General features: G+C 41.9%; 1 protein-coding gene across 1 annotated transcript in view; it reads left to right on the forward strand.

The window, feature by feature from the left end:
• Positions 1 to 12,548, forward strand: part of SLC13A5 (solute carrier family 13 member 5) — a 65,103-nt gene extending 52,555 nt beyond the window's left edge. Inside the window, exons 8-12 of the mRNA XM_066599612.1 lie at positions 928 to 1,049; positions 3,538 to 3,653; positions 6,827 to 6,988; positions 9,762 to 9,899; positions 11,698 to 12,548. Coding sequence (XP_066455709.1) covers positions 928 to 1,049; positions 3,538 to 3,653; positions 6,827 to 6,988; positions 9,762 to 9,899; positions 11,698 to 11,826 — 667 coding nt within the window. The 3' untranslated portion in view covers positions 11,827 to 12,548. The remainder of the gene's footprint in view (positions 1 to 927; positions 1,050 to 3,537; positions 3,654 to 6,826; positions 6,989 to 9,761; positions 9,900 to 11,697) is intronic.
• Positions 12,549 to 22,585: the final 10,037 nt, after the last annotated feature.

The raw sequence follows: 22,585 nt of genomic DNA on the forward strand, positions 1-22,585 counted from the left end.
CATTTTGAGGTCCCACTTTAGGGTTTATTGCCTCTGGCATATGGTATACTACTTGTTAAAGTTTAACCCAAGTGGGTCTTCAGCCCACTATTTTTGAGTTGTAATCATTAGACAGACTTCTTCCACTTATGTTATGCTTTCTGTTAAAACTATCCCAAAGTGGAATTCATTATACTCAGTGCTCAGAAAACTTAAGCTGGCCATACAATGTAGATAGCTATCGGGTAAATGCTTGTTTGGCCAACATCTATTCCTCCACCCCCCCCCCCCCTATACACTTATACATTCAGCTCTGCTGAGATTACATGTGTTTAAAACAGGAGGATAAGTTGCTGCCAGACATCTCTGGCATCGGCTTCTCTCCCTTGAAAAAAAAAAAATGATTTGGTATGTTGAAATCTATCAGCCCGATCTTTTTTTCTGACATCAGGGAAAAGTCCGTACAGCTCTATATACCTGGTCATACACATTCAAATCAGCTGGTTTGTCCGAGACATTAACCAAATGTGTATGAGCAGTTTTACAGACAGCACCATCAGGCAACTTTGTGCACTGTAAATAAAATGAGATTACAAGAATGATAGCAATAGCGACATGTACCAAGGCTGATGTCTCATTACTGAATATGTAAATCTGATGTATCATTACTGAATAATTATTATAATTAAGTGTAGAACAACATTTCAATTTGTTACATATCCTTAGTTTGCAGAATTACTATGAAGTAAACAACCTTCCAGGGTGGAAGCAGAAATTGGAGCGTGTATAGACAAATGACGGGTATCATAATGGTTATTTTTGCTATGGTTGTTCTATGAGTAGTGTTTGTCTCTTGGTGGGGGAATTACTGTGTGCCCAGTCAGGCATTTATCATTATTAAAGAAAACAGTCTATAAATGTTAATTTATCTTCTCTTCTTAATTGCAGGTATGTAACAGATGCCACGGTTGCCATATTTGTAGCCGTCCTTCTTTTTATTCTACCAGCAAAAGTGCCTAGATTTTCATGTCGCAGACAAAACAGCTTTGATCTTGAAAATTCTGAAGAAGGTAAATTGCTTTTTACATACTTAGGCTTATATTTGCGATTTATAAAGTATTGTGGTACTTTACATTTTCTGAACCCTTCCGAATTTTCCATATTTCTAATTATATTTGACGTAAAACTACATCAGATTTTCACACAAGTCTTAACCCTTTGCAATCCAATTTTGGATTCAGGGTTTCCTACGGGGCTCTCTCTTTCTGCCATTTAACAATGGCGCCATCTGCTGGCTAGAGACAGTACTACAGTATGGGACATGCTGGAGAGCCACCCCCCCCCCCCCCAACAACAGAGAGGTCAGTAATAAGAATACCCTGCCGGACGTCTTCCGAGATCGGAGGTGTACAGCATTCAGTCATCAGACAGTGGATTGGAAAGGGTTAAAAGTCGATAAAGAGAACCAAATCAAACAAAGGAGTCAAAAAGATTAGACTTGGTCAGTTATTTATTGAGCAAAAGGATCCAAGATCACATGCCTGTGAGTGGAAAAGTATGTGAACCTTCAGGATTAGTAGATCATTTGAAAGTGAAATTAGAGTCAGGTGTTTCCAATCAATGGGATGACAATCAGGTGTGAGAGGGTGACTTGTATTATTTAAAGAACAGGGATCTATCAAAGTCTGATCAATCACAACACTTGTGGAAGTGTTTCATGGCATGAACAAGGGAGATTTATGGGGACCTCGGAAGAAGAGTTGTTGATACTCATCAGGATGGAAAACGTTATAAAATTATCTCTAAAGAGTTTGGACTCCAAGAATTCACAGTCAGATTGTGTACGAATGTAGGAAATTCTAGACCATTATTACCTTCCCCAGGAGTGGTCGACCAACAAAGATCACAACAAGAGCAAGGGGTATAATAGTTTACAAGATCACAAATGAACCCAAGGTAACCTCTAAGCAAGTAAAGGCCCATTTACATGCAACGATTATTGCCCAAAATTCGTTCAGACGACCACAAATATGCAATATTTGTTACATGTAAACGCTGCCATTGTGCACTTTTCGACTGAATGATGATTTTAAAGTGAACTTAAAATCCATTGTTCAGCCTCAGAGAGATAAAGTGTCGCTCAACAGACCGCATGCTGTATTCTCCACGGGAGCTGGAGATTACATTGTATTCTGCAGGCAGCCCCAAAGAGAACAATGCAGCTGTGTGCAGAGCCCAGCATGTGTTTAATCACACACTGGGCTCTGCAAACAGCTCCCGGATGCCCTTTTACATGCAAATGAAGATGATAAAGTGTTAATGGACATTAGTGTCCATTAACACTTTATGCAAAAAGATTGCTAAAACTTTCAATCTTTCAATTGTTTAATGGATTATTTTTGCATGTCAATGGACCATAAGGGCCTTTCTCACATTAGCTAATATTAAAGGAGTTTTCCAGGACATAAAAAAATTTAAAAGTGCTTAAAATGAAGAAAAATTGAATACTCACCTATCCCGACCACCTGCCACTTATTCCGTAAAAGTCTAAACTATTATACTATTGCATTAATTAATCAATATGGTGAATGCATAATATGACATGCTAAATGGAATAAAAAATACAGCTTGTCCTGAAAACAAGTCCTCACATGGCACAGTCAATGGAAAAATAAAAAAGTTATAGCTCTTGGAATGCAGGGACGGAAAAACGACACAGAAAAAAAAAAAAAGTGATCAGTCTTTAAAGGGTTAAAGGGCTTGTCTCATCATGGACATCTGTTTCCCAATAGGACATTGGTGCCAGCTGCTTCTTTACCCTACAAAATGTAGTATTCTATTGTATGTGCTCATTTAGATATTTACTTATACTCATATTTATACCCTGGATCTTATAGGGGGTCCTGAGTGGGAATCCCTATCTATGACATCCCTATGCCCCAATAGGGCATATAGACAGGGGTTGGAAAACAACTCCTAACATCATCTTATAGTTACAATTTGGTTTTGAACAACCGTGGCACTGGATTTTTCAAATGACAGGATGAATAGGATACAACATTAGGGTGCGTTCACACGAGCGTAGGCGTATTTACGTTCGCACGTGCGCAGCGTATAATCGCCGGAAAGAACGTTTTTCGGCGATCATGACCAGAGCTAGAAAGCGTATTATCGTTTGTTCCTACTTTGCAAACTATCTTTTCGGCCATCGAATATGCGTTGGCGCGTATTTTGGTCGCGTATGTTCCGTTTTTTTTCGGGTCGCCGTTTTTACGCGCCGTAAAATCGCCCGTGCGAACGAATACATTCAAAACCAACGCCTCAGATGGTCACGTATATACGATTGGGTGCAAAAACGCGCCGTTTATGCGCTCGTGTGAACGCACCCTAAGGCAATAGGAATTGCAATACATTTTTCAAAGGGAGGAGCCTGGAAGTGATGATTCCCATGTCCCACTTTGCAGAGATGGGCACACTCTATGGGAGATACAGAACTGCCAATATTGATATGCCTTAAATCTTTGTGGTGGTTAGAAATGGTATTCTTATTTTTCATAGCACATGACGAATTTATGTCTGCACCATTACTGACATGGAAAGTGGTACAAAAGAAGATGCCCTGGAGTATTGTACTTCTTCTAGGTGGGGGCTTTGCCTTAGCCAAAGGGAGTGATGTAAGTACCAATGTGCTTTTATAGTGCAACCCCTTTAACAACTCTTTCCATATACCCCAACTGAATGGAAGTGATAGCTAGAGCAGTGTACTAGCACTAGCAGCAAAGAATGATTTATAGAATGACAGGTATAATGTACCACCTCACATAAAACACAAAGGACCCTTTAAGCCTTAGTCAGACGGGCGTTTTTAGCCGCGATTTGCGCATGCGTCCGGCGATTTTTTAAAACCATTGCTTTGCAATGGTATCGGACACATGAGCGCTTTTTATGCGCTCGTCCAATAAATTATAGAACAAAAAATCGCAGATCGCACCTATCTGCAATCTGCGATTCCTGTTCTCTTCTGTATATGCGCTCAATGGGGCCGGAGGCAGCAGCGCCGACCCCATTGAGAACATATAGAAGACAAATCATTCTTCTCTGCCACAGCTGTAACAGCTGTGGCAGAGAAGAACGATGTTTTCCCATTGAATTCAATGGAGCGGCAATACAGCCGCTCCATTGAAAGCAATGGGCTGCCGGCGTGCGCAGGGTGAGTTGTCGGGAAGGGGTTAAATATATAAGCCCTTCCCTGCAATTCATCTTAAAATGTGTTAAAATAAAAAAAATTGTATACTCACCTTTCTGCTGCAGCCAGAGTCCAGCCGCGGCCGCTGTCAGTTCTCCTGAACTGCTTCTTGGCACTATTCAGCCGGCGGGGCTTTAAAATCCCCGCCTGCTGAATGATCTGCCTCTGATTGGTCACAGCCCTGACCAATCAGAGGCTGAAAACACTCACACACCCATTCATGAATTCATGAATGGGTGAGTGACTGCTGCCTCTCAGCGCTGAGCCAATCAGGGGCAGGTCTGACTCACATCCATTCATGAATTCATGAATGGGTGTGAGTGAGGCATGCCTCTAATTGGCTCAGCGCTGAGCCAATCAGGGGGCAGGTCTGACTCACACCCCCTTCACACCCACTGCAGGACGGCAGCGCGGAGCTCCGGCTGCCGGGAGAAGGTGAGTACACAATTTTTTTTTATTTTAACACATTTTAGGATGAATTGCAGGGAAGGGCTTATATATTTAAGCCCTTACCGACAATTCATCCCGGGCTCGCCCGCAGCGCATTGCTTTCAATGGAGACGGCTGTATTGCCGTCTCCATTGAATGCAATGCGCTGGACAGCTCCGGCCCGTTTCTAATGAAACGCGGCTAGGAGCAGATTTTAGGGCAATTTGCGCGAAAAAACGCCCGTCTGACTAAGGCCTTAAAATGGCACGACCTGTTGGATGCAGATGCCCGACGGGTTGTCCCAGCGATGATCATTCCTGTGCTTTTACATGGGAACAAGCATCGATCAGTGAATGGAGGTGAAGTGAGCCGAGGATCATTGTGGTCTATCTTCCTCCATTCACAATAAACAGGCAGTCGTTCATAGATGATCTGCCTGTTTACACGGGCTGATCTTTGTTCAGTTTTTAAGCATGCATAAACTGAACTATGATCAATAGACAAACGAATTATCATTCGTCATTCAGTCTGTACGCGCATCTGCACTGAACGATAATCATTCAGATACTTACTGAATCACGGGAATCCCAACAATTATCAGCTTGTGTAAAAAGCTCCAAAATGAAGAATATTGACAGATTAAGGGTCCTTTTAGAAAACCGATTATTGCTTGAATGAGCGATTGACATCAACGCTAACTCGTTCGCTCGTGCAGCCTGTTTAGACAGGTAGATACATCGTTGACTCGTTCAAACGAGAAATCGTTCAAAATCTTTTACATTCGCTGTATAAGTGAATGAGAACGAATGAGCGAACGCTTTTTAAACTGAACGAGCCAACAATGATATTTATGCCTGCATAAAATGAACGACAAATGAAAAGTGAACGATTGTCGTTCGTCATTCGGTCGTTGGCTCACGGTTAGACCAAACGATTGTCATTCACTTTTGCTCGTGTGAATGATTATTTTGAATGATAACCGTTCCATCTAAAAGCACCTTTAGAATAGCTTTTTATTATTTAAATCAATCAGTAATGTGCAAGTTCCGTAAACTCTTCATTCTTGTTGATTGGAGGGGTTCCCAGTTCATAGAGCCCATTAGTTCTATGCTTTAATAAAGTGCATATACAGTTTGGCTCCATTCACACGGGGCAGTTCAGTTGCAATAAAAATCGCACCAAAAATTGCATTGGTGAAACCGTGTGTGTTTTTACTAGGTTTGTAGTAAAATGTAGCAAAAATTGCACACAGTTTTGCAAATGCACTTTTTAGTGCGGCTCTTATTGTAACTTAACTGCCCTGTGTGAATGGAGCCTCAGGCTTTATTCACGCGAGCATATATCGGCCGCTGTTTTCATGGCTGGACGATATATGCTACCATCTGATGCATTGGATGCATCAGATCACACAGGCGTATTCCTGTTGCATAAAAGCGACCGGCCGGCCAATATAGTGCCGGCCAGGAAAGATAGTCTTAGAATTATCTTTCAGGCCGGAATACATCGGCCGCTGCCATAGACTCCTATGGGAGCCAATGACAGCTGCTGGAGAATGGAGGTGGGAGGGAGTTTAGCATTGTGACTGCTAAACTCCCTCCCCCTTCTCTCCCCCTCTCCGCCTCTTGCCGGCAGTTTGCAATGGGAGGGGGATGGATGGGGTGGAGCTAGTTGCTAAGCTCCTGCCCTGCCCCGTCTCCTCCCATTGCTGGCTGCCGACAAGGGGCAGAGAGGGGGTGGGAGCTTAGCACACTAGTTCCCACCCCATCTTGCCTCCTCCCATTGCAGAGAGCCAGCGAGGGGGAGGGAAGAGGTAGACAGCTTAGCGTATATGCACCGGACCCGTGCTGTCTATTCGGATGCACAAACGTTAGATTTATGCGCCCGTTCACGTGTTTTTACGGCGTCGGCAGGTGCACGGAAAAACGCCCACAACCGCGTGAATAAGCCCTTAAGAATACAAGTATCTGTCTAGTTATAGAAGTTTTAAGGTCTCAGCAATGACTGATAAGGGTATACGAAGTCCTGTAGTTGGGTGTTTAGAACATTTGGATCAATTAGCTGGTGCTTCATTAGAATATTGGGGAGTAGATTAAAGATGCTTCAGTGTAGAGTGAAGCTCCGCAACAAATTGTTCCTCTCTGTATTCATCTATTCATTTTCCTATCTTCACAGGCTGCTGGACTGTCATCATGGCTTGGGGAACAGATGACGTTCCTGCATAACATTCCGGCATGGGCCATTGCTATCATCTTGTCCTTGATGATTGCAGTTTTTACTGAATGTGCCAGCAACGTTGCCACGGCAACACTGTTTCTTCCGATTCTTGCATCCATGGTAGGACCATCCTTCAATTTAAAATCTGTTATCAAGTAACTCGCCAATTACTATATATATAATATAACAAGTAAATCACATGTAAGTACCAAGTATGAAGTACTTGGCCTTACTTTTAGAGGTGAGCGAGTATACTCGCTAAGGCACATTACTCGAGCGAGTAGTGCCTGAGATCTCTCTCTCCCTCTCCCCCCCCCCCCCCCCCCGCTCTCCGCCGCAACTCACCTGTCACCCGCGCTGCCCTCCGAATCTTTAGAGACGAGCGGGGAGATACTCAGCTAAGGCACTACTCGCTCGAGTAATCTGCCTTAGCGAGTATACTCGCTCCTCTCTACTTACTTTACTTTCCATTGAGGCTTTGTGAACATATATAAATAAATGCTACAGTACATACGCTCCATTGCCGATAAATCACTGGGCCGTGTGGACTGTGGATTTAATTCCCTAACAGTCACATGACAATTGGAAAAACTCTCCCAAGAATGTCCCATTTTTATTGTAAACTTTGAAGTATGTCTCATATAAATATATTTAGCACATAACTTGATGGTCTGTATGTGTAACCCCTAGGGCTCCCTTACGCGAGCGTATTTTGGCTGAGTATTACGTATTTTTTATGGGCATAATACGCAGTATGCAGCAAACACACATGTAACATGCATATTTGCTGCATATTTTTTGCCCCTATAGACTATAGTGGTGCATAGTACATGTCAAAATAGGACATGCCGCAGTTTTTTTTGTGCTCATAATCTGCACGTGTGAAAAACGCAGGTCAAATGGCATATTACACATGTAAAAAATTAGTTCGCAATACGCAGCCAAAGTACATTCATGTGAGCGAGTCCTTAATGACACTGAAGAGCCTGCAGGATAAGATAGCAGGGTCAGCGGGTGGAACGTCTATAGTGCTGGGCTGTTGCTTGAGGACAGGGGCCTACCTTGGCTGACCGGACCTTCCAAGTCCTCCTTCCGTTCCAGTATACTATGCACTGGATCACTTTATGGTAACCTGACAACCGGAAGCACCTAAGCCGTCCGGGGAACACGCCGGTTAGCCTCCCGGACACTGTTTCTGTCAACTGCAGCCTCTACAAAATAATCACTGGTCTCCAGAGGCGTAACTATAGAGGATGCAGGGGATGCGGTTGCACCCGGGCCCAGGAGCCTTAGGGGGGCCCATAAGGCCTCTCTTCTCCATATAGAGAACCCAGTACTATGAATAAAGCATTACAGTTGGGGGCCCTGTTACAAGTTTTGCATCGGGGCCCAGGAGCTTCAAGTTACACCTCTGCTGGTCTCCATTTAATTGCCAGAGAACTTTATTATCAAGCAGGGTCAGGATTTCTCGGTTTTCTCCATGCTCTGAGGGGATGGTGTCTGCTGGGCCTTATAGTTTCCCATGTCTCAGAGCTCTTAGAGGCAATTTTCCTTTGGCTTTCTCAATAGCTTTCAGGCAAAGCCTTATGCTGACACTCTACTTCTTCTTCATCAACTGCGTCACGCTCTCACAAAGTCTGCACATCTAACAAATTAATTAAATACATAGGTGCACATCAACCAGTACAAGCAGAAACACGTGGCGACTGCTCTTACACATTAACATCTGAATAAATAAAACTTTTTGTGGCGCCACATTCCAAGAACAGAGCAGCTTTATTTTTGCATCAACAGAGCTGTACTAGGGCTTGTATTTTGCAGGATAACTTGTAGTTGTTATTAGTACCATTTTGACGGATTCACAACTTTTTGATCACTTTTCATTCGTGTTTTGGGAAAGTGAGATGAACAGAAAACTTATTTTTTGGGGGTGGGTGGGGATTCTTTTATTTTATTTTTTTTTTACTTTTTTTTAATGGAATTTACCATGGTGGATAAACAATTGGGATTTTATAGTACAAGATGTTACGCCAATTCTGTGCATTTTTTTCAATATTTTTCAATATTTAAAGCATTGCGTAAGGGAAAAAAAACTTTTAATTTTTTTCTGAAGAAATATTTACATGCAACAGTCAGCAATGATTGCAGCATCTAAAGGGTAAAGCTGCATAACAAAGTGATTAGATAAGCAAATGCTCATCTGTTCACTCCTTTTTGGGGAAAAATAAGACCATCATACATGACAGAGAGAAATATGTTTTCTGATTGATAAGTAGGTGTTGATATGAATAAAAGTCATGTCACCCCACTCCTGGGGCAAAGGGACAGATCATTCTCTGCTGCCTGCTTATTGCCACTGTCGCCCCTCCTGCTCTGTACACCGACATGACAGCTGTAAATTCAGTTTTCCCAACCCCACTTCAAACGGCTGTAGCTCCAGTTCTCTCAATGCTGCAGACATGCTTTTGGTGTCATTTTAAAAGCTAAGATTCTACAATCAGAGCTAAAGCTATGTGAAGTAGATGATGCTTGGTTCATCCAAAACTGTAATACTTTATTCTTGTAGAATGAGCTCTATTCTTGGCAAACTGTAGGGGATTAAAGGGGTGTTCCCATCTACCCATCTACAGACCTCTGTATAGAGAACACACTAGTGCTTGCTGTGTGTCCCCAGCTAAAATACGGAACAAGGGGCGCAACGGCCCAAAAATGTGTCTATCGTAAGCTGGGTTTATTCTTAATAAAAACAAAGGAGTCGAACATAGAAATACAACTTGTGCCTCTTTAAGTAAAGGGATTGCGCCTACAAACATCTTTTTACTACATTCACTTTAACAAGGCATTGTCCTATAATATTGTTCTAATCACTTTTTACATTATTTTCTCCTTCTAGGCAAAATCTATCCATGTAAACCCACTGTACATTATGATTCCTTGCACTCTCAGCACTTCCTTTGCTTTCATGTTACCTGTCGCCACACCACCAAATGCCATTGTTTTCTCATATGGAAACCTTCATGTATCGGATATGGTAAGTACCATTACAGTTCTTTAGGTATAAATGACACCTCTAAGGATGATTCGGCAGGGAAGACATCTACATACAGAATGATTGGGTGGCTTGAGATCCTCTTTTTCAACTAATGAAGCATCTGCAATCAAAATTTTATACTTGGTCACAAGAGTTGAACAACCAGGATATTAAAGAAGCAGCCCCTGACCCCTCAGGTGCCCCACTAATAATGGTGACCCAGTCAGAGTATATGCCTTCAGTAACCCCTCTCAGCCTTCCATTATTGAGACAGTTACTTACCCATTTACACACATTCTCGCCCAGACCAAGCATTGCTATTTTATATACCAACCTTATATGCGGCAGAGTATCAAATGCTTTGGAAAAGTCGATACACAAAATTCAGTGACTCCTCCCAGTCCAGTCTAGAACTTACCTCCTTGTAGAAGCTGATCAGATTGGTTTGACAGGAACGATCTCTCATAAACCCATAATCCCTTTCTATGTAAAATATTCCCTTTAGTTGGATCATGTGATCTCATGGTGACCCGAGCTAATAATTTCTAGCCTTAACCTTAGAATACTACCCTGGGTGAAAATCCACCCTATCAAATTTTCAAAGCGGTGACACCAAAGTGCTATCAATCTTATTTTTTTTATAAGAACAAAACAGTATTGCGCTCTCATATGTGTGTGTGTGTGTGTGTGTGTGTGTATGTATATATATATATATATATATATATATATATATATATACGCAGAGGCCGAGTTCAGGGTCTTCAGTTGGGCAGACAGTGGGGATTACAATGGTCGTTCATGGTGGCGCTACTGTCTCCTCTTGACTCTCCAGATGTGGCCTGGCACTCACAGTAGTAAAGGTTAGCAGCCGTGTGGATGGATATCATAATTTAACTGTTCACGTGACAGCAGTGCCTATTAGAGAAATGAACCATCAGAATCAAATAAAAGAGTCGAAATCAAAGTGTAGTTTAAACTGGAGGCACACGTTTTTTAATTCCACATTTCCAACTTCGACTTTCCAAGAACAAACTACAACAGTCTTAGGTACAATACTTCTGGCACATGTTTTCCTGGTACAGTCCCTGATACACTTACATTAGATGGACACTCCTTCCACGAAACACAGTTGCCATCAGTCTCAGTTATCTGATGGGGAATTCTTGGGAGAGCATTCCTGACATGGAGAGGAAAAACATGGATGGTCTTTCATTACTTATTAAGCCCTTTCCTCACTGACCTAGCAACATATGTGGGGCAGACACTCCTTCCTGACATGTCCTCCTACTTGAAGCAGCGGAGACGGTCCTGTCCCTCAACTCTGTTGTTAAGCAGGGGAGTCTGCAACGTTCAACTCTGACTCCTTTTCCCAGTGCTGGTTCTGACTTCGGATCCCCAGAGAAGTTGCATCCCATGGCTAAATGAGAAGAGTCCGAGCTTAGCCCAGACGAAAGCATCAGAGCCACAGCTTCCTTCACACACGTCCTCCTCTGCCGACTACATCTCTTCACTCTCCCTCTCTCACCGACTGACCCCACCCCCTCACCTATAACCTGACCAATCACACTGCACAGAGCAGATTAGGGTAACTGGTACAAGAGACATCCAGGTGAGGGGTGCTGGGATGTAAAAATGTATTTTCAGGGGAGCGCTTCTTTAATGACATGGTATATCCTAGCAATATGTCATAACATTCTATTATAGGAATACCCATAAGTCATTATATAGTAAGTGCAGTATATGTGTTTCCTAACATCCACTATTCACAACGTTTCATAATGTATTTATTCTGTTTTAGGTGAAAACTGGCATTATGATGAATATTATTGGTGTCTTATGCACCACCATAGCTATCAACAGCTGGGGCCGTCCTATGTTTGATTTGGACACTTTCCCAATGTGGGCCAACACTACGGACGGAAATTGATGAAAATTCCTTTTCAATGAAGTCATAATCGATGTTGACGAGATATGGCTACAATGATCATAAATAACATTGTCATGAAATGAAATTGCCTCAGCGTGGGTAAAGAATTAGCAAGATCTAGTAATTATCTACTCCTTACAAATTCAACAGCAGAGGCAATCGATGAAAGATCAAAACTATTATGTTGATAGAGTAATTATTTAAAGGACTTTTCTAGAAAATTGCAAAAACTGACTTCAGTAAAGCCAACAAATGTCCACCTTTTGTAAATACTTATTTTGCACAAGTTTTTGTTCTTATTAATTTAGTTTTTCTTGTTTTGTGATTAGTAGTACAACTGATTAGTAAAATCATATAGACCTGTCAAGGGGTTACAGTACAGGCAACCAATCTATCAGCTCAACTAGTAGGTAATCTGTCGTTCTTCTAGGAAGGATCTGGCAGAGATCTGTCTTTTACTCTACTGGTTTCAGTTGCCTAATACATGCTGCTCATTTTGTGTGAATACCATAGGTTCTCTTTATACTGCCTACATGGTGGTAATGTCCATTCTATGAGAGTTGGAGCTGGATAATTTCGTGAAAATTAGTTCTTCTCCATCTGTTTACTGCCCAGTTTAATGGGCCTGAAGTCTCCATTTAAGTATACATGCTATGGCTGTAATTGCTTGGTAATTTACCACTCTCAGTCTATTATTTTCCATTATAACTAAAGATGAGCGAGTATACTCGCTAAGGCACATTACTCGAGCAAGTAGTGCCTTAGCCGAGTATCTCTCCGCTCATCTCTAAAGATTCGGGGGCCGGCGGGGGGCGGGGAGTGGCGGGGGAGAGCGGGGAGGAACGGAGGGGAGATCTCTCTCTCCCTCTCTCCCCGCCGCTCCACGCCACAACTCACCTGTCACCCGCTCCGGCCCCCGAATCTTTAGAGACGAGCGGAGAGATACTCGGCTAAGGCACTACTCGCTCAAGTAATGTGCCTTAGTGAGTATACTCGCTCATCTCTAATTATAACTTATAACTTCAGATGACTATTGACAATATCATGATCAATTTGTTAATGTTTTTAAAGAAAATTCAAATTTCACATTGTAAAATTGCATGAACCATTCATAAAGTGTATATAGATTAAAAGGAACCTAAAAATAAAATCTAGAAGGGGATGAAAAGCGGCAGCATTTTAGAGTAACATGTGGTTGATTGTAATGAGGGAGGGACTTGTTATTAGTATAGCACCAACTTATTCCACAGCGTTTTCAGGTTTAAGCTGGGCACTCATTTTACCAACCTCAGGAGGATGGAAGTCAGCCTTGAATTGGCTACCTGAACCAAGCGGGGATTGAACCCGCAACCTTCAGGTCATGAGCGAGAGCTTAGGACTGCTTTCTGCTGCCTTAACACTCTGCGCCATGTTTTACTGTGAAACTCTGCTGCTTTTCATCATCTTCTAGATTTTATTTTAAAGAGGTTGTCCAGTTGCTGGAGAATTTAAGTATAGCTGTTAATGTGTTAAAATAACAAAAACTGTTGTATTTACCCGTCCTCTCACTGGGATTCAATGCTGCAGCCCAGTGCTCCTCCCAGTGTTTGTTTAAGAAACCACTTGACCACTACAGCCAATCAGAGGCCGCAGTGGTCACATGTCATTATCCCGGCATCACCACTCAGAAAACCGTGATGCCAGAAGGATGGCATCTGACCATTGTAGCCTCTGATTGGTTGCAACAGTTGGGTAGTTTTTGTTCCTAAACAAACAATGGGAGGACTGCAGGACTGCAGCACTGGATTGCCGGTGGAGAGGATGGATTTGTACTTCTGCTTTTGTTATTTTATCAAATTTACAACTATACTTTAAAAAAAACTATCCAGCAACCGGACAATCCCTTTAATGTGTGATTACTTTGAACTTGCATTACTCCCAGACACAAGGAGATGCATATGCTAGTTGGTTCCCCTGGGACTTCTCCACAGCCAACTTGGCATGACTGACAGATCTCCCCTAATAGAAAAAGACAGGTCACTCAAGCCAGAGGAGAGCCAACCAGCAGACACTCCTCTCCAGTAACTATGCGGAGCATGTTCTCCTCACAGGTTCCCTTTAATGTCTATCTACATTTTTAGATGTGTCCATACTTGGCCAAAGCATTATAACTGTTCTTTACAGTGAGTGAGGCACAGTCAGAGTACCTTTCATAACGTAACAGGAAATTGATTGGGTTCATACTTACTATATAGCAAGCAATTATCTTCATTCCATATAGAGTAGTATGCTTGTACTAATTACAGATGTGGTTAGACATTGTAAATATCTATGGGAATGTCCCTAATCTTAGTCTGATTTACAGTAGATTTGAAAAAGTGTTCACAAGTTGCGATTACTTAGATGTAACCATACAGGATTGTCTATGGAGCCATTACATAGACTCTAATGCATGCAGAATGTCTATTGAATGATTGTATGGATTTTACATGTGCTCCTCAAAATTCCAGCAGAGGGACTACAATGACAAAGAGAATGCATTACAATGTTTTGTAATCTCTATGCAAAAGGGGATTAGGGAGGATTTCCCATCAAGACAACACTATCCATGTCCCCTACTAGAACATATAGACTTCATTCACAATTTTTGAATCTTCTGTATTAGCCAGAACAGAGAGGACTGCAAAGAGCTGCTTCCTGTCAGATGGACTCAGCATCACTATGTACAGTATTAGATAGTCACCCATTCAGTTGAATTAGCACTATATAACATCCCTTTAATTTGATTGGTCTACATAGATGACCATCTAAGCTCTAGTAGTTGTTCTGTATTTATGTTTGTTCTGGGTTGAAAAAAGAAATGATAGTCAACAAACCATCAAATGATCTGTGTGTAACACTGTTTCATTAAAGTGTTCCACCGGAGCTGGAGAAGCAATGATGGCCCGCTTGTCTGACTACCTGATGAACCACTTCTCTGACTACCTGATGAACACTGTGCATGAGTATACATCGATAGTCTAAGACACTACATGCTGCTCTGACTGGTTAGTACTGCTCACATGGGCAGCTCTAGTCAATCCAGGCAGGTGTAGTACCTTAGTACATTAGTACAGTGTGCATCAAAAAAGTGGTTCAGCCATCTTTGTTTTCCAGGCCTGGAGGACGATGACTAAATAGATTTTCTACGCTGACACAATTAACCAATAGGCCTTCAGCTATACAATTTACTTGAAAACCTCTTCTAAAAGTTTCCTGATTCTTGCACTTTTTGTGTAGTAATTTAAAAGCAGACTGTCACCAGAAAGCACAGCTTTAATCCAGGGCATCTACAAGATGCCATCAAAGAGTTTAGATTGTGAGAACTTTTGCATTTACTGACCGGCCCTAGAAGTCAAAAGATCAGAGAAGGCTCACATGTTCCGGGCAGACTCATTCGAAGGTCAACAGGATGGTGAAGCACCTGCACCTACTGAGGGGGGTCAATGAGCATAATTTCCATAGCATATGCTAGTGTCACCGTTCCAGCCCTCCAGTCTTTGTTGACAACTGGAATGGTGATATTCTTTATACGCAACCATGACTGTTGCTGAACTCAGTGGCCCTGAGCTGTGTACCAATGAGGTCAGAGATTGACTGCAACGGTTACATATGTATAGAGAGCATCACCGCTGCAGCCAAGTAAACAGAGACCGGTGGTGTGGACGGGAGCAGCAGCGCTAGACTGGCAGATATCAGAGGATGACTTATTTTTTTAAATTTTTTAACTATTTCCTGCCCTCTCCTTAATTTTACTAGAACGAGGAAAAACCCTTTTAAAGGTGCATCCTACTCATAGATTTCCTACTCTACCATTTTGTATAAGATTACTTCTCTGTATCAGATCTATAGTATCTCGGACCCACATCTCTGGTGACAATAAGACAACTATTGAAGTGAAAAATGATTTTAAAGCAACTTTCTGGTTTTGGGACAAAATTCTGTCCTAACACAAGATAGGGAGGGGTTATATTACCTGCAGTTCTTCTTCTCTGTTGTACCCCTGATCTGCTGTTTCCAAGTCCTGATTTCAGGCATCCAAGTTGGCCGATGCACTCCTCAGACTACTTGATCCCTACAGTGCATTGGTAGTGTTAGGACTACCAATGTACCACCCCCCCCCCCCCCCCCCCGAAGAAAATCAATACTTACTTGGCTTGCAGCATCCCAAATGTCTCCGGCGGCGCTGCGGCAAACTGTTGAGTCCTCCCCGTCTGCTATCTCAGCTACTGCTGGTGACAGAGCTTTGAATACCCCTCCTCCAGCAAAGTGAGCACTGTGATTGGCTAATCAAGTGGCAGCAACCAATCACAGACGGCGCTTGATGAGCCAATCACAGCCATTCAGTGAATGACATCACTAAATGGCTGTGAATGGCTCATCGAGCACCGGCTGTGATTGGCTGCCAGCGCTCGATTAGACAATCACAGCACTCGCTTTGCTGGAGGCGGAGTATTCAAAGCCCCGTCACCAGTAGAAGTTCAGCTTTGAGACGAGGAGGACGAAGTTTACCGCAGCGGCGCCGCCGAAGACCATTGGGAGGCATCGGGATGCCGCGGACCAGGTGAGCATAAGGCCTCCCCTCCCCCGAAAATAAGACACTGTGCCCTTTTTGGGGGCAAAAATTTATATAAAACAGTGTCTTATTTTCAGGGAAACATGGTAGATAGCTGAAAGCAGGGCCCAAAACTGGTGGATTGGAGGGGCAGTAGAAAAGAACAACTGCAGGTAATATATTCCCCTCCTGAACCGGAACAGACTTTTGTACCGAAGGGTCACTTTAACTAGACAACTAGTCTTCTGTTACGTACTGTATGATCAGCACATTCTGCACATTTTAACGCTTGTCAAATGCTTCCTTATTTCGCTGTATTTAATTAACTTATACAAAGGATGGTTGCAGGGGGTCATAGGATTTATCATGTGGTATATTTATATGTCATGCATATTGTTAATTCTTAGTTAATGTTATCAATTGGAAAATAGCAAAACAGATTTATCTCTGTTATTTTAATATATTAGAGAAGTAGTGATGGACATGGAATGTATTACAATAGCAGTTCAGCTTAGTAAATCTATAGAAATGTGAGCTTAAAGGGGTATTCCCATTTGGGACTTTTATGGCATATCCACAAGATATGCCATACAAGTCTGATAGATATAGATCCTACCTCTGAAACCATCAACTGCCTCTAGAACTGAGCCTGACCACTGCACACCAGTGGTATGTGGGAGCCGGAGGTGGTCAGCAACAATGGAAATAGGCTGCTCTACTTCTATGGGAGTTACAGAAACAGCATAGCACAGCGAGCTATGGAAACAGCATAGCTACACTGTTTCTGGGAGGTAGGGCTCTATCAGACTTTTATGGCATATCCTGCAAATACGCCATAAAAGCCCCAGATGGGATTACCCCTTTAATTTATTCAATACAGAATTGAGTTTGTACATAAATATATCACTCAATGCATAAGTTTTCCATTATTGAATCTTCGCTTATATTCCAGTTGCATCTTCAGAAATTTGTAGATCGATTGCAAGCTTAATATGACATAGAACATTATGACAGCCTTTTCTCAACTTAGACAGAATGCAGACACCCTGAATAGTCCCAGTGTTTTGTAGACCGTATTAGGAAAAGTAGATGTTAAGAGTTTGATTTTCCCGCATTTGCTTTTTATTACTAGTCAAATCGCTCCTGTGTATAATAAAAGATCTTTTCTAGCAGGAATATATTGGAAGATTGCTATCATATAAACAATATTAAGGCAAAGAAGGCCATTCTTTAATAACAAATTGGCCCCGCTATTCGTCATACCCCAACCCATCCAGGACAGGGTGACTTATTCATTCTTCATCTTCTTTCCGGGATCCTTGGGCAAATTTTTGGATAGCATTTGTAGGTCCTTTGAGGAGGGAATCCTTGCCACCCATTTAAATAAGGGCTTCAGTCAACCTGGCCTAGGCCTTCTCTCTCGTCAGGAACCCCATAGCAGCGATTAATTTGCTTCTGTGGTACATATGCCCTTGCTTGCTGCACAGTCTACAAGATAAAAGCTTACTCTATCTCGTGGCCCAAAGATGATGGTTGAAAAAGGTCATTGAGTCTTTGGATGTTGATGGAAATAAATTACCCAACATGGTACAGTGAATTATATATACCCTGTTTCCCTGAAAATAAGACATTCCCTGAAAATAAGACATAGCATGATTTTCCAGAATTTTTGAGGATGCAAAATGATTTTTCAGGCTTTTTGAGGATGCTTGAAATATAAGCCCTACTCCAAAATTAAGCCCTGCTAACATTTAATTTAAAAAGTCAATTTAAATAGTGTTCAGGCAGCTATGCATGTAAAAAAGTTAAACCTTTTTGAACAAAAATTAATATAAGACACTGTCTTATTTTCGAGGAAACCCGGTATTAGGTTAAAGGGAAAATTGTTAAACCATAAAAGAAAGAAAAGTAAATGTTTTCCTTTCATGTCAGCATGAAATAACTGTATATCTATCAACTGACTTTACTAGTGTAAGCAAGGTCACCATTAACTCATGCTATATACGATGCTTTACCATTTAAAGGGAATCTGTCAACTTGAACTTATTGTCTAAACTGCAGGCATCATGTTATAGAGCAGGAGGAGCGGAGCAGATTGATATATAGCTTTATAGGGAAAGATTATGAGCTGAAAAGTCCAATAGGCGGTTCTATCAATGATTGGCAGCCTTCCCTGTATATACAGTCCTTCACACACACCTGTCAATCACTGATAGCTCCGCCCATTGGACTGCTCAACTCAGAATGTGCAGAGGATTGAATGAATAAAATGCAAGTTATACTGAATATTTTCCCATAAGACTATATATCAATCTGCTCAGCTCCTCCTGCTCTGTAATCTATTGCTTGCAGTTAAGACAGCATGTTCAAGTTGACAGATTCCCTTTAAAGGGATGTCTGGTTATTTTTTTTAAATTTAAATATTAGATGAAGATGTGGTAAAATAACAAATTAAGCAGTACTTACTCATCCCCAGCCCCAGCAATCTAGTGTTGCAGCTCTACGATTCTCCTGGTGTCTGTTTACAGCAGAAGTCAGGTGATCACTGTCTGCCAATCAGAAGCCACTGCATTACCACCCATTCTCCTGGTATTATTGCTCATATCTTGGGTGCCATGATAACAGGCATTCTGCAGTGCTGGATCGCCTAGGATGCGTGAATACTGCTTGATTTGTTATTTTACCACATCTGTACCTGATACAGTACTTAAATTTTTAAAAAAGTAAAAACCCCTTTAATACTGGCTTTAAGTCTAATGTAAATATGCTTATTTTAACCACATTAGATATAACTCATATATCAGGATAAAATGGGAGAGATTTATCAAAACTAGTGCAATGGAAAAGTGGAGCAACAGTCCACAGCAGCCAATTAGACTCCAGCTCTCATTTTAGGCCAATTTCACATGGCCAAGAAACTCATATGAGATCCCGCGTAAATATGAACCCCAATTCTTTTGACTAGAGCCATATACAAAATTGTGGCATAGCTTTGCTTTTTGCGGTCCTTGGAACGCATCGACCATTGTTTTCAATGGGACAGTAAAATATGCTGCACGGCGTGCTATGCAGCTTCCTATTGAAAACAATGGGAAACACTTGCCACATCTCTGGCATTATCTTTGATAAATCGGCACAATTATATCTAAAAAAAAGTCAATTTTCAACCAAAATAATACTGTTGTTGTCTGTCATAAATACGATGTGAAAGGTATTGTCAATCAAATTTTTTTTTGTCCTAAGATTGGAATTTCCATTATATATAAATTATGTCATATCTCAAATTGTATCTCATACGTGTAATAGGCAGCTCCGTCTTGTGGCTCTGTATGCAACTAAACCTGAACTGGATAAAGCCATAGAGATAAATCAAGTACATGTTCTACAAAGAAGATGTGATTCATTCTACATAATCTTATAAATGAAGCATTGTAACATCACTGGAAATTGCTATAGATAATACAATGTATACATTCATCAACCTCCTTAATTTAAAATTAAAAAAATTGACTTTGAAAAGAAATAAATGTATCTGTGTTATATTTGGTATCTTTTTAAAAATATATATTTTAAAGGGATTTTCTGGGCAGAATTACTACTGATGACGTATGCTCAAGATAGGCCATCAACAGTTGATCGGCTGGGGTCCACCATGCAGGTCAATGCACGCTATTAAATAACATGTTAGTATAACACTCAAGTCCACCCATTAACTTTTGCAATCTGTAATTGTATGAACAGAAACAAGTAGTTGTTGCCATGGGAACATAAATGAAACAGGCTTTCCCGGCAGAAATACTATTGATGACCTGAGGATAGGTCGACAATATCTGATCGAATGGGCTCTGCCACTTGATACCCTAGCTGATTGGGTGCTTGCTGTCAGCGCCACTACACACAGCTGTTGGAGCAGAAGCTACTGCTCCGACCCCTGTGTAGTGGCCAATGCTTGTAATTGCAGATGCAGCTCACATTGATTTTAATAAGACTCCAGTCTACAGTTACAAGCACTGGCCATTACTCTGAGGATAGCGAAGCAGTTTCCACTCCGACTCCTGTGTATCCCAGCACTGACCGTGTGCCTGATCAGCTAATTGGCCGAGGTCCTGAGCGGCAGACCCTGGCCGATCAACTATTGATGACTTATCCAAAGGATAGGCTATCAATAGTACTTCTGCCTGGCAAGCCCGTTAATTTATACTCTTATGGCAACAAGTATTTGTTTGTGTTCATACAATTACAGATTGCAAAAGGGTGGACATAAGTGAAAATATGAAAGCAAATAATGTTATACTAGCATGGTGTGCACTGACTTGTATGGTGTTGCATGGACTGCAGTACAGGTACCCATACATGTTCGATAGCTGTCGACTGACCGTTATTCCTCTCGACTCCCCCATACACAGGAACCACAGTGACTTATCTCCAGGGAGAACAAGAGGATAGCGTGTTGAAATGCAACGTGCTTGATCCTTTTTTCAGATGACACTATCTGATAGACTCCGATATACATGTATGGAGAAACATGATGAAAATAACTAGGGCTCTGGTGCAACCTGGTAATAAGAAGTTAGGAACTTAAAAGATGGTGAAAGCTTTATTACATAGTCAGCACATAATGTATTTTGAGTCTGGTGCCTCTTTATCAGACAGCTGGATGGTGAATTCCGTTCGCTGATCAGAATATTCACAAATCCATTGGTGGCCAACAATAAAAGTCATATAAGCTGTCAACATAGTGTCATGGCACCAGTTTTCTGAGTTCATTTTTTCAAACAGTTGGCTATGCAGAAAAATAATAAAATAGCCTGTACTCACCCATCCTAGATCCCTGTACAATACCTGATAGGCACAATCGCCGTAAGGCAGGCACACTCAGCATAGAGTAGGCACAATTGCCATAGGGCAGGCGCCATCGCCGTAAATCCACATAAAATGCAGTCTGCCAGACTATGATAAGGTCTGCAGACTAACACCTATATATGGCCTTTGAAGGCCATTTTGGCTAGCATACTGTCGCTCTATGTGGAGTTTCTCCTGCCCCCATTCACCCCTAGGTGCTGTGCAGTGGGTAGCTTTCCCACTTGTAGCTCCTGCAGTAAGCTGGAAGAGCCCAATGCGGAAGTGTCCGAAGCTCCCTCATTCTCCAGAGAGCCACCAGGAGAGGAGGAAGAACAGGCCCTGGTCCCTGAGTTGTACCTGGAGACGCACATGGCAAAGAATTCTGTTAAATGCTTCAGTTGCACTTCTGAAGCTCTCCTGAGGGTCATGGTGGTGCTCACAGGTGACCTGCTCTGGTCTATCAGGGTGTGGTACCCAATGGGTTTGAGGTGTTGTTGCTTTTGAAGAACTCCTTTTCTGCATCTGTCACATCTGTGACAGGTGCAGCAGGGAATTCCTAATTCCCTACTGGAATAAAGAAAACATCTGCTGCATGTGGCAGATGTGTTCTTCATCACCATGGGGGACACGGCAGCGGCGGACAGGTAAGTATATATATATATTTTTGTTTGTTTGTTTCTTTGTTTTATTTTACACTAGTTTGGCTTGTTTTTCAGGGAAGAGTTTATATTTAAAGCTCTTTCCTGAAAAACAATTCAGGGGTGCCAGCAGACCGCGGCTCTATTGAAGGCAATGCGTGGACCTTCATACATGCATGTTTATGTGCAGAGAGGGGTGCACACATATGTATGCACCTATGTACACACAGGCACACGCTCGTGTAAAGCCACCCTAAAGGGGTATCCCCAGAATCACAATAATGTTTTGATCTGTGAGGATCTGACCGCTGGGATTCCCACTACTCTCGAGAACAACATCTGGAACGTTTAGTAATGAATGCAGTTATCACTTATGAGTGCTGCCACTGCATACATTTAACTGTGAGAGCCGAAGATAGCTGAATATGAGCGTTTTGCTCGCTGGCTACAAATGTGCTCTATAGAAAGTCTATGGGACCTTCTTCCACTAGTGAGCAGAGACGGTGTTGGGACGAGTGCTTCTGCTGTTTTGTTTTAACAATCGTGGGGAACTTAGCACCCGGACCTCCACTATTCAAAAGTTTTGACATGTCCTTGTGATGTGTCAACATTTTTTGGAAAGTATAGTTACACTTTTAGGCGTTAAATTCCTGTCCCATACTGATCTGTAGAAATTATAGGATTGGTGTGCTCAAAACTATGATTT

The sequence above is a fragment of the Eleutherodactylus coqui genome, chromosome 4, assembly GCF_035609145.1.
Source record: "Eleutherodactylus coqui strain aEleCoq1 chromosome 4, aEleCoq1.hap1, whole genome shotgun sequence".
Lineage (NCBI taxonomy): Eukaryota > Metazoa > Chordata > Amphibia > Anura > Eleutherodactylidae > Eleutherodactylus > Eleutherodactylus coqui.